Source organism: Manduca sexta, chromosome 4 (genome assembly GCF_014839805.1).
Source record: "Manduca sexta isolate Smith_Timp_Sample1 chromosome 4, JHU_Msex_v1.0, whole genome shotgun sequence".
Lineage (NCBI taxonomy): Eukaryota > Metazoa > Arthropoda > Insecta > Lepidoptera > Sphingidae > Manduca > Manduca sexta.
The window spans coordinates 8,711,289-8,725,348 of NC_051118.1; the positions used below are offsets into that span (position 1 = coordinate 8,711,289).

Here is a 14,060-nt window from a genome sequence, read left to right on the forward strand (position 1 = left end):
ATTTGTATGTGTTAATTAACGCTTGCTTTATTTAACGAAGAAAAACATCGAAGAAACCTGAATACCTAAGAAGGTTTAACAACAATTATTAGGGTATGTGAAGTCTACCTATCCGTTCTAGGCCAGCGTGGTGGACTAAGGCCTAATCCCTCTCAATAGTAGAGGAGGCCCGTGCTCAGCAGTGATAGTATATAATACAGGTCTGATATTATTACTATTAAAATAAGAAAAGAAATCTAGATCGTAGTTCTCCCATTACCAATATGTTACCTCTCATATCACCCCGTAATACTCAGTAAGTTTATCAACAAAATTGCCTTTTTAAAATAATATGAGTCAGTCTAAGTGCACGTGTTATGTGACCTAATAATATGGCGATTCAAGCAGAAACAATAAATATTCAAAGTATGCATAATTCGATACATTCGCGTTAATTCAACTCGTCGATGGTGTTTTCTACGTATTTTTATTTTTTATGCTATTTTATTGTTATGATCGATTGATACAACGAAGTTGCTCGCTTGGCTATCGTCAAGCAGTGGTAACATTAGCTGAAGATTATTTTTGGAAATCATTGAATGACATTGAACTCTCATCGATATTCTGAGGAATTAAATGTTTGTTTATTACCGCAATGCGCAGAAACCTCACAGCCTAAAATTGTTGGTGATAAGATACATTTTATATCCGCCCGGACAGCAACCACTGTACACAAGGTGTTAAAACCCGCCATAGTGGCCCACGTAAGTGTCGCGTTCCGGGATCAGCCTGTGTATATCCAATTCCAACAGGCATAATTGTGTCGACTGCACAGGGGTCGTCAATCGACATATCAGACCCTACCCTACTTACCATCAGGTGCGGTGGGGATAATTTGCTGGGCATGGATCAAAATAAAGATAGTTACAATGTTGATGGACTAACTGCACCCGATGAGTCGTAGGGAAGGGTTCAGATTGCGTTGACTGACGAAATAATTATCCCTCGCCAGTCAATAAAATTATGCCGGCCTGTTTGAAACCAATAGACAGGTTGATTCAGGAACGCGACACACTTACGTGAGCCACTATGGCGTGTTTACTTTGTGTACGGCGGTCGCTGTCCAGGCTGATACAAACATCCTATTTCTAGTAAACTATGTAGTGGGTATTTTTTTATAGTAGTACCCCTTTTCTGTTCACACATGAATCAGAGAAAAGGAATTCTTCACTATCAGAACTATATTAAAAGCGCAATTGCTTACGCTCTTTACTTAAATAGTACTAATTACGTAACGATTGGGGTCGTTAAACCTTTTTTGTTTATGATTTCCTGGTAACACTATAACATTAATATTGGTACTAAAATAAAATGGCGTTTTTTTTTTAATAAAGTTGCCCACATTGCTATGTTTGTACATTTAGATTTAATAATAAATCTTATCTTTAATAACCTAAAATACGTCACATATTCCACAATTTTTTTTTTTGGGGATGGCGCAAATTGATTTTAGTTCCACTAACATTTTGGCGAGAAATACACATAAGCATAAAAGCGACGACTACTGGATAATTATTATCGTTTGCATAACAGCTTCATAATTTATAAAATATATTAAAATATTTTTATGCCAATTATAATCAACGTTTTTTTTTAGTAGCAGAGTTCTTATGAACCATAAGTCTGATTTAATTAAATAAAATAGTTCCATTGCACAGAATTTGTATCCAATTTTGGGGATACTAATGCGAAAAGTATCTTCTATATTTTTGTTACCACCGAAGGCCGACGAGGTGGGCCACCTGATGTTAAGTAGCTACCGTCTCCCAAGGAAGTCGGCAATACCAGGGGCACAGCCAAAAAAAAATTCAAGTTAACTCAAATCAATGATAATAGACTCCCTCGATAGGAATCGAACCTTATCCTACAATCAAACGTTATCAGTAGTTGATTGTCCACGTACTATAGTCACGTATTATCGCAATCGGTACCAGACGTGACGATAGCGTGGTGATGTTGCGTCGGAGACACGTGTGGGCGTGGTGGGGGATAGGAGCAGCTTCCAGGAAGACTGCCTCGGTGGCATAATTGTGGGGCGGTCCAGAGATACTTACTTGGGATGACGTTTACTGGTGGTAGGTCTCAAATGTTAGAGTCCGCCTGGGTAGGTACCAAGCAAGCCGACAAGCAGCAGTGTGTAGTCACTGTTTTGTTCCTGTTTGAAGGACATTGTAGCCAGTGTAACTACTGGTCATAATAAGACTTAACATCTCATGTTTCAGGATGGCGAGCGCAGTGGAATACTAAACAATACTTTGTATTTAAAGGTGTTGGATGGTGTTTCTACTGTTTATGGGAGGTCGTATCGCTTACCATCAGGCGAAAGGCAAGCTCGTCTCATCATTTGAAGTAAAAAAAATAAAAATAAAAAAAACCTGGGCGAAATTTGTTAATACTGCTGCATATTGGTATGGAGTTTGGAATTGTGATCGGGAAATTCAAACAGGCTCGGTTCCTAATATATGGTATCTAATGATGGTCGATAAAGGAGCGACTTCTCTGCCGAGCCCTAAATAGAATCCATTATTCGTGAGAGAGTTTGTAAAGTTTGGTATTTTTCTGATAATAAATAAAATAAAAACCCTAATAATTTTTGCACGAGTTTACATTATTATTATTGGTATTGTGGTCTAGTATTACAAATTTTGACTTAGAGTGTTTTAAAGTACTGTAAACTTTCATTAAATTTATAAATTAATAAATAAATCTATATACGGAATATTTATGATATAAAATGTAATAAATTAAAGTGATAGGTCTATTTGATAAATTGTTATAAGAGAAAGTTCAGGGTTCATTATAAGATTAATTTTAACATTTTGTGGTGTGATATTAAACCATCATTGGCGACATTTGGATTTAATTTAATTTATATTTTTTATAGAAAGAAAATAAAAAAATATAACGGATAGATTTCCTTCTTTTTTAAATTAACTATTGTTGTATTTCAAATTCAGCCTACTAAGGGGCTAATGGCACAAAGTTACAGCGTGGTTATTAGAGATCGATGTAAAACAGACCCAATTTTTGTTTTATTATTTGAGAGAAAGCTATATACAAAATAAACCGACTTGAAAAAGAAACAAATTAAAGGAATACAATAACAAAATGTAAAAATAAATATTAGAATAAAATTGCGATTTATTTTTGTTATAAAACGGTATAATTTTCTGCTAAATGTCATCATATAGTAATAAAAAAACTACAAAGAATAAAAAAAAATGCAACGCGTGATTAATCATTAATGACAATAATCCATAGATATTATTAAACTCTGATTCATAATTACAAATGCGTAGATAAGCGCTAATGTAACCGTGGGGTGCACGCTCGGGGTGACAGCCTCCGGCCGGGGTGAACAGCACCGCAGTCGTCACCCCGCGAGCCAGCGCACTGCAGCGCAAACTTTTACCGGGGACTTTCAGCGCTTCCTTCCGGCCAACCTTGCGAGGCGTGTGGCGGCTCCGGCGCGCCAGTCCGCGTCCGACCGCCGTCGCGTTCGCCCGCCTCCGTGCCGGCCCCGCGTTCCGCACGCGCTCCGCACGCGCACCGCCCGCGCCCACACACGCGAACACGCCGCCGCCGCTCTCGCTCTCACACCGTGCATGTGCTTCTGTGACGGCTTCTCAGTGCTTTGACGTGGAGGCTCGGGCCACCGGCGCCGCTGGGCCCGTGATCGGCCCGGGCGGCGGCATGGAGTCACCACAGATGTATGATGCGGCCGCCGCACCGCCGCCACCGCCGCAGCCCGACCTCAAGAAGGTCGTGGAGGACAAGCGTGCACCCTTCCCGCCGCCGGACCTCGACGAGCTCAATGGCCAGGAGATCAGCCTCGACTTACAACACCTCATCGAGGACCAGTTCCGGGGGGAGGAGACTATGGCGCTGTTCCAGGAGATCCTGCCTGGGGGACGGTCGCCGCAGCCGAGGTTCACGAGGACCACGCTGGCGTATATGCCGCAGCCGGTGCACTCCGGGGCGTCGTATGCGCCGGTGCAGACCAGCTCAGGGCACGAGCAAGCGCCACCGATCAAGGAGGAGCCTCCCGAGCCACAGGACTTCCGCCGCGCTGTGACGTGTGCGCAGTACACGGGACAATACAACCCGCAGCCGCCAGTGGGTGTGAACAACCCTTACACGGGCAGCTTCACACCACTACCACCTCTTGGCGCGCCGCTGCTGCCTCCGCTATTGAAACACAAGCCTCCGCCCTCGCGGCGATCCTCAGGGAAAGTGATAGACAAAGGAACAGATGAGTACAGGAGGCGACGCGAGCGCAACAACATCGCCGTGCGGAAGTCACGGGAAAAGGCGAAGGTGCGCTCACGCGAAGTCGAGGAGAAGGTGAAGACGCTGTTGAGAGAGAAAGAGGCTTTGCTTAAGAGGCTGGAGGCGGTGTCAGGGGAGCTGAGTCTGCACAAGCAGATGTACGTGCACCTCATCAACCTGAACCACCCGGAGATCACGGAGTTGTGCCGCTCCATGCTGCAGCTGGGAGCGCCGCACGCGCCGGACCACTCGCTCTGACCGGAGGTGAGTACCACCGTCGCTCACTGTGTCACAACTACTATTGTACTACACATGTGTGCATGAGTCGTAAATAACAATGAAAAGAGGTTTTGTTATATTTTACGGCGTTGTGTTATGTGTTTTGGAATGAAATGGGTTTTCGGCGTAGGAATTGTTTGTGACCGATCTTTGCTTTCTTGGATTAGTAAATTAGAAAAATATAGGGAAGTCGGTATTCGAGTGATCACGTTGTGTTAGCCATGCGTGTTGGGAAACTTAATGTATTAGAATATATTTTTTAAACAATGACACGTGTTTCATGTTTCGCTATGGTTGTATTAATCATACTTAGTGTTTTGATTTTCCCGCGCAAAATCTGGCCAAGTTGAATGATATTTGTTTTGGAATTCTTTATGTAAACATACAAAATATGTCCATTAATGGTGCTTTGACAAACATTATTTTTTATATTTTTCAATTTCATCTAATTTTATAAATATTTTATTAATTGTGTATATATGTTACCTGTTCATAAATAATGCATGTTTTGTTAAATTTATCATTGTGTTTATTGTATTTATTGCATGATTATTTATTTGTTTATATATAAATAAATCGCGCAATTATAATAAAAAAAACATAGTAATAAGTCTTAATGTAATAATATTTGTAATGTAAAAAAGAGATATAAATAATGTCTGTGATACGTTAATTAGTATAAATAATTAAATATTTATGTAATCAAATGTATTTTGTTTGTACAATGATTCATCGAACTATTTCGGGTTGACCTACATCCAAAATTTTTGTTACAGTTTTTTTTTAATTCCACTACGAACGGGCGCGGTTTTATTATAGAATATTTGTGAATTAATTTGATTATGTAATTCGTAATGTAGGTCATTAAAAACTTTAAATACTAAATATTTTAATATTGAACTTTTTTAAACTGTGTCGTCATACATGCAAAGATAGACTTTATTTCAATTTATGACGTAATAAATTAAAAACTTAAAAATGTCGTCCAAATAAGGACAATTATAACATCATTCGTATTCTTAATTCAACTAGAAATAATCTATTCTCACTACGTAATCTATTGTAGTATAATTGAAGGAATCCAGGGGAGACAATATTAAATTTAGACCTTACTGCGTCCGTATATAGTTTAAATTTGAAAGTTTAGAGGCGACGCGAGAGCTGTCACGTTAGCAAAGATGATGAGATTTTCTATATATGTTTTTAAATGGCCAATGAGTTTTTTTAATTTAAAAGCAAAGGCGAAAATTTTGTTAAAAACATGAAAAAGAGGGCAATGACCTGATTAAGATCTTAGTCTAGGACAACCTAGATAACACTAGAATTAATTTCGAGGGTGTATTACATAGACAACTGATTGTGCAATACATGTTCACGCTATACCTGAGCGGTTAGGCAGGGATACATCTAAGGCTGTACTCTAGCTATTTATATGTCTTCCGGCCCATGATGCGAACTAGGGCAAGCCTATCGCCATATCGGGCACAAATTCTTATCCTAAGCAATCGAGGTGTGTCCACATTTTTTGCGTAACCTGGAATTCGAACCCAGAGCCCTACGGTTAAAACCACACTTTACCACTAGACCATGGGGTGACTCAAAGACACTGATTTCAAATTATTAAAATCACACACACAGATCACGTCTTCATCCGTGAAGGGTAGGTAGAGGTACAACCACGGCTATATCCTAATATCTTTTCCGTCCCATGATTGGTCATCGCTATTACGGGCACAAAATCCAGGTTGATACTAAGCAGAAAAATCTAATACCACTTTGCCCCGGGATTTGAATCCGGGACCTCACTGCAGTGTTGGACGGGAATGCCATAACTACGCCACCCAGAGTAAGATTTAAAAACAGTGATTAAAATTATTATATTGGCTACAATTACTCCTCCTATGTTATGCGATCCTAGTTAAATTAGTCCGTGAATAAATTTTGGTTCCTATTTGTTAACATATCTATCTGCTAATCTATACTTCTATACTATTATATAAAGCTGAAGAGTTTGTTTGTTTGTTTGTTTGTTTGTTTGTTTGTTTGTTTGTTTGTTTGAACGCGCTAATCTCAGGAACTACCAGTCCAAATTGAAAAATTCTTTTTGCGTTGGATAGCCCTTTGTTCGTGGAGTGCTATAGGCTATATATCATCACGCTATACCCAATAGGAGCGGGGCAGTAATGGCTAATCTCAGGAACTACCGGTCCAAACTGAAAAATTCTTTTTGTGTTGGATAGCCCTTTGTTCGTGGAGTGCTATAGGCTATATATCATCACGCTATGACCAATAGGAGCGGAGCAGTAATGACTAATCTCAGGAACTACCGGTTCGAACTGAAAAATTATTTTTGTGTTGGATAGCTCTTTATTAGTGTAGTGCTATAGGCTATATATCATCACGCTATGACCAATAGGAGCGGAGCAGTAATGACTAATCTCAGGAACTACCGGTTCGAACTGAAAAATTCTTTTTGTGTTGGATAGCTCTTTATTAGTGTAGTGCTATAGGCTATATATCATCACGCTATGACCAATAGGAGCGGAGCAGTAATGACTAATCTCAGGAACTACCGGTTCGAACTGAAAAATTCTTTTTGTGTTGGATAGCTCTTTATTAGTGTAGTGCTATAGGCTATATATCATCACGCTATGACCAATAGGAGCGGAGCAGTAATGACTAATCTCAGGAACTACCGGTTCGAACTGAAAAAATCTTTTTGTGTTGGATAGCTCTTTATTAGTGTAGTGCTATAGGCTATATATCATCACGCTATGACCAATAGGAGCGGAGCAGTAATGGCTAATCTCAGGAACTACCGGTTCAAACTGAAAAAATATTTTTGTGTTGGATAGTTCTTTGTTCGTGGAGTACTATGGGGTATATATCATCACGCTATGACCAATAGGAGCGGAGCAGTAATGGCTAATCTCAGGAACTATCAGATCGAACTGAAAAAATATTTTTGTGTTGGATAGCACTTTGTTCCTGGAGTGCTATAGGCTATATATCATCACGCTATGACCAATCGGAGCGGAGCAGTAATGAAACATGTTGCAAAAACGGGGAAAAATTATTAGTTTTGAGAGCTTCCGTTGCGTGCGCTGCGTAAACGATTAAAGTTATGCAACAATGATGTATGACGGGATTATTCCTCTTAAAAAGTTCTAAAAAATATATTATAAAAACAAAGTCCCCCGCTGCATCTGTCTGCCTGAACGTGTTAAACTCAAAAACTACCCAACGTATTAAGATGAAATTTGGTATGGAGACAGTTTGAGAGGCTCCCGGGAAACTACTACTTTTATAACGAAAAACTTTAGCCTGAAAAACTTTATAACGCGGGCGGAGCCGCGGGCAAAAGCTTTTATTTATAAAGTTATTTGATTTGTAGTAAAACGTGAACTTGGGTCCCAGTAAAGGTAAGGTCATATTAAAATAAACAAAATTTTAAGCACAACCTAATGGAAATACACTATTTAGTGAATGTATCGGTGGCGTAGTTGTAACACGGTAGGACCGCAGTACTTAGGTCCCGGCTTCGATCTTTGAGTCGGGCAAAGTCATATTGGGTTTTTGTACTCAGTGCCAACCCGTAGCTCTATCATACGGGATACACACGGAAAGTGAGTGCATTAGTTGTATCTCTGCCTAACCCTTCGGATAACATGCGTGAGTATATGTATATGAAGACATTAACCACAATTTGTACGGTTTCGTCTTACCAAACTTTCGTTAAATATAACCGTTTAATTTGAATACGTCTTCAACTAATCGATTAACTAATTAATTACCGGTGATTAATTTGATCAATTTGTGTTAAAATAAATTCATGGGAAATGATTAATTTATCATGTAATGGGAAATGTTAATTTGTTAGTATTAAAATGGTATCTAATTCGATTATGTTCAATACTGGACAATGTGACTGATTATTTGGGTTTTTCTGCTCAGTATCAGCCCGGAGTCTGAAATTTGTGCCCGATATGGCGATAGGCTCGCTCCGTATCACATCATGGGACGGAACACACTTGGCGAAAAGTGTGAAGACATACCCCTTCGGGGATAAATGCGTGATGTTGTGTGTGTGTGGACAATGTGAAGGAAAAGGAATCGCTTGTTGGTTATAGTACACTAGAGTTTTCTCGCTGCTTCGCCCTTTAAACCTTTCACGCTACACCCGTAAATGATGGTTCTGATCTATACCGCCATAGGACAACGCTATCGCCATCTTTTTCAAAAATCATTAATAAAAATTACGAAGGCGAACAAAGTTTCAATATGATACGTCAAAACAAGTTATAAGAATAGTTATTACTAAATTCCATACGGTTTACTTACCTTACCTTTTAAATAATATAATAATAGCCCTGTATTATATACTGTCCCACTGCTGGGCACGGGCTTCCTCTATTACTGAGAGGAATTAGGCTGTAGTTCAACAATAATAATTCACAAAGAATACACACATAATATTTAGAAAAGTCAGAGGTGTGTGCCCATGGGTTCGAACCTGCGGACATTGGTCTCGATAGTCCATTCCACAACCAATTAGGCTATCGCCGTTTTCCTTACCATTTAGTTATAAAAAAAGGTGAGGTAAAAAGAAGAATAAAAAGATACGTAATGATCCTCATTCCTCCTCAGATCTTATTATTTATTGATAAGAATAAGTTAATAATGAATTTGTGTGGGATGTTTTGGCAATACATTGTAACCATTGTAACTACTGGACATAAGACTTAACATCGCATATCTCGGGATGGCGAGCGCAGTTTAATACCAAAAAAATTGTAATTCAAGGTGCTGGATGGTGTTTCTACTGTTTAAGGGCCGTCGTATCGCTTACTATCAGACGAACGGCAAGCTCGTCTCGTCATTCAAATCAATAAAAAAAAATACGATCAAATCTATATTTTTTCTCAACTTTGTGCGTAAATCATGTGTTCGAAATTTAGTTACGGCGTAATAATTCATCCATTTTTATATTATATAACCTCAATGACAATTAATTAGATGCCAAACAGACTTCGTGTTTACATTTCGTAATATTTTAGTTTCCGTGGAAATGTCGTAGTTCTTGATACGAGTTTGGATCAAGGATTTATATTTCATGGAAAAACGACAGTGTGTGCTTTTAGCGACACGCTAAAATGACCCTACTGTACTTGACAATAAGTGGGATCCAAATGGGTGGAATGTTCATCACTTGGTAGATATAATTATGTCGGTGAATTTGTTCGAATACTGAAACTTGATTGAGTAGAGTGACATGACGTTCATTAGTCTAGATCTTATTTTCCATTGTCCTTAAGTTATGACATCACATTATACTCGACAAAAGTTCTTGAATATAAAGTAGATAATATGATGACGTCATAAAAGGTGATGATTTCTATTAATGATGAGTCAATTATAAAAGCCCGTGGGTTTAATATCAAACAAGAATGGTGTGATTAGGGATAATAAATAGGGTCCCATGAAACTTACCCGGCCGTTTGAAACATTACACCAAAGCTCAACCAATTAGTTTTCTGTGAGAAAGCAGTAAAGATGATTTGACAAGTTCAGTAGGTAGGTAGGTATACTGTGACTGCCTTTTTTTGTTATAAGTTTTACGTAAATATATTCAATCAAATGAAGTACCAGGCAATCATAGATTCAAAGAAACATTGAGTCACTTTAATGGATTACTTTATTTTCCTATAAAAACTGTACACTATATTTAATCACTCAGGTACCAGGCAATCATAAATACACATGTGTTACTCCATACAGAGCCATCTTAACCTACCCCACTTTGACCACTATCTTAATTCGATTAACATTAAAAAGTGAAAATTTCCGCAAGCACTAAACGATAGCGAAAGTTTGTCATAAGTTATAAAAAAAAATACTCACCGTTTATCAATTCGAGTCCATTCCATACTTCTGTTTTCTATGACGTCTTTATAAATCTAAAAGTTTAATATGAAAGTAGATTTTATTACCTTTTTTGGACTAGTCTGGCTACCAAAATTTCTGAGGCGGAGAAATAAAGCTATTTTTCCAGATGTTATTGCGGTTTTTTATGAGACTTTCCCGCCCTCACACCCAACACTACAACTCCTGTAAGGATCAGCAGTGGCACGCATTTTATGACACCGAGCAGTGAAGCTCGGCGAGTCTCAGGGAAAACTAATATGTCATTATCCCGCAACGAAATTAAAATTGGGGTTATTGCGGTTTGTAAACTGCAACCCACATGGTCACGAGGACTGATTGAAGGCTGCAGTTTTCGAAACTTCGGGAGAAAATTATAATATAAAAAACCGCGGTAAAATACGGAAAAATAGTTTCATTTCAATGTCTAACATTCGCGTAAACATAAGTAATTATTCCGCGATGTAGTTTTACCAATATTCTTTAGTTCTTTTAAGATTTATCTCACGACAGAATCAAAATTTTTTAGTAAATAATAATATAATAATAATATCAGTCCTGTATTATATACTTGCCCACTGCTGAGCACGGGCCTCCTCTACTAATGAGAGGGATTAGGCCTTAGACCACCACGCTGGCCTAGTGCGGATTGGTAAACTTTACACACCCTCGAAATTTCTATAGAGAACTTCTCAGATGTGCAGGTTTCCTCACGATGTTTTCCTTCACCGTTAAAGCGAATGATAAATTTACAAAGAATACACACATGATTTTAGAAAAGTCAGAGGTTTGTGCCCTTGGGATTTGAACCTGCGGACATTCGTCTTGGCAGTCCGTTCAACACCCAACTAGGCTATAGCCGCTTTTTTAGTAAATTTTTAGTAACTTTGTCCTAATTATATATTTGATAAGCAAATTTGATTAATACACATACGCATTTATCCCCGAAGGGGTATGCAGAGGCAACTAGGGTACCCACTTTTCGCCAAGTGTGTTCCGTTTTATAAAGTGATAGGGGGCGATGCTATCGCCATATCGGGCACAAATTCCAGACTCCGGGCTGATACTGAGCAGAAAAACCATATCACTTTAACCGACCCGGGATTCGAACCCAGGACCTCAGAGCGCTGACGTACCGCGCATATAACTACGCCACCGAGGCAGTCGTATTTAGGTATTTTAAACAATTGAATATAACATTTTTATCTAAATTAAAAAAAAATCTCTATTTACTATAGACCATATCATATCACTTTACCCAACCCAGTTCGAACCCAGGACCTCAGAGCTCTGTCATATTGCATGCAGTACAACGCCACCGAGGCATTGCAGGCAGGCCAATGCAGTTGATAAAAACACATTTATAGAGTTTAAACTAACCCTTTTACAAATAACCTCAAACTAAAAGTTTAAATTAACTAACACGTGTTCAGTTCATTTATCAGAGCGTTTATCACAAACTTTACCCGGAAGTTCATTATTAGGGCAGTAGAGTAGCGAGTTAAAGGGCGTTAACTATCAAACTTAGTTGGTTAGTGCAGGTTCGAATCCCGGCAATAACTTAATTTTAATCTATTTAGGTTGCATTTGTAAAATAAATTTTATTTCCAAAATAAAGAATTTTATTACTTGGTTTTTTGAAAATAAATTATTGAAAGCCATTTATAACGCAAATTTTATAGGTAAAATAAGGTTTTTCAGAGGACAAAAGTCCTGCAGGAATATACTTTATACAAATGAACGGTATATTCGCCCAGCAATAACACAAACCAAACTTTTATGAACAGAGCACTTCGCGGCACACTGCATTCGCCAGCTATATTAGATATTATTTCTTATAATACCTAATGAGATCTACAATTATTCTAAATTGGATGACATCGCTTGCAATATATTTGATGGCAGAAATAGCGATGGTACCTACCTACCCAGATGGGGTCTATGTACAAGAGATCTCCATAATAAAGGTCGATATTGTCATATTTATAAAATTAATTAGATTAGGTCATGCATGCCATTTTAGTGTTCATACTACGATCTAGGATTAGCTAACGTTAAGAAGCATAATATTATGCCGGATCGAGAATTCTGTATTCAAATTGGTTTGTGCAAAATGTTGTGTGCAACTTTCAATTTCACCTCACTACTACCGGACGAAAGTGAACCCTATTGTGAAGCGGTAGAGGCGGTTGTTGTGAGTAATTGCCAAAATTTTCGTTTCTCGCGTCCCACTTTGCCGCTTCCGTCAGTTTGTTGTTGATTTTAACTATTTTATGTCTTTGGGAACAATGGAGTTCGTTTTTTAAATTTGGCTTTAGCGTTTTATGAAACTTTATTTTTTTAATTTTCTTTTCTGTGTGCCAGTATTTTATTTAAAATATATTCTTTAACCAAGAAGTCCAATCTAACTTTAGTTTATTCGAAGAAGGTTGATTATTGAAGCTAAAAGGTTTTAACTAAAAGCAAAATTTTATTTATTTATTCCCAATTTACTGCACATAAGTGAAATAATAAAAAACAAAATACAAATGGCGGTCTTATCGCTGTAGACAATATTTTACAGACGACCATGCTATGGATATAATTAATAATAAAATATAGGGCAGTTTAATGAATAGAATACTAACTTAGGTTAAAATATAAATTAATAAATAAAATTATTTAAATCATCATGTAAACTATTTACTTATCAATTCACTCATTACATGCTCAATGTAACATCAAATTATACCTCTGCCGCGACTTAACTGATGAAAAACTGAAATAGGATAAGTGCACTGCAATTAAAATATAAGTTAGAATGCATGTAACCAATCACTGTAATACGATCAAATACAGTAACCAACTTAAACAGGTTGATTAAAACCAAAAGAGAAATAGTTTTATTAATATACTTGACTGTATTATAATAATTTATTTTGTTTTTTCAATCTACATTATAAAATAATTTAATTTATAAGATGTTCCTACGAATTGCTGTATTCATTCGTGAGAGCAGAATTCAAATTATAATAATGATTAACCTATATTCAATTAAAGGTCTCTGTTCCATATTTAGGCAAGGTTTGGCACCAATCCACTAGTATAAAAATTCTAATATGTGTTACAAAATCCATACTCTATAGAGAGTTAATTATCTTCAATAATTACTATACATATAAAAAAATATAAACCATGGCATTGCAATGGGATCATTTCGAAACCTTACTTTACTATATAAAAATGAAAACATGGAAATCGGACCACAATTCTTGAAGTAATTAGTGTAAATACATAAAAAACATAAAACACACGAATTGATCAACACTTTTTTTCGGAAATCGGTTAAATAGTTAACGTATAAACTGAACACAAATTTGAATAATTCGAACTTGGAACTTAATTTAGAAAACAAATTTAAATTATAAAATAGAAATACGTAACCAAAATAGCTTGATTTGCTTAGATATTATTAATAGTATAAACTCAGTTTCGGATAGCATATAAATATATAAGAGGACTTAAACCTTTTTTTTCATCTAGTATCTTATTGCGTATAGTACAAGGACTAA

General features: G+C 37.4%; 1 protein-coding gene across 1 annotated transcript in view; it reads left to right on the plus strand.

Annotated features, from left to right (window-relative positions):
- The first annotated feature begins 3,528 nt into the window (after window positions 1-3,528).
- Window positions 3,529-14,060, plus strand: part of LOC115443195 (CCAAT/enhancer-binding protein) — a 30,252-nt gene continuing 19,720 nt past the window's right edge. The window contains exon 1 of the mRNA XM_030168508.2: window positions 3,529-4,572. Coding sequence (XP_030024368.1) covers window positions 3,733-4,566 — 834 coding nt within the window. The 5' untranslated portion in view covers window positions 3,529-3,732 and the 3' untranslated portion in view covers window positions 4,567-4,572. The remainder of the gene's footprint in view (window positions 4,573-14,060) is intronic.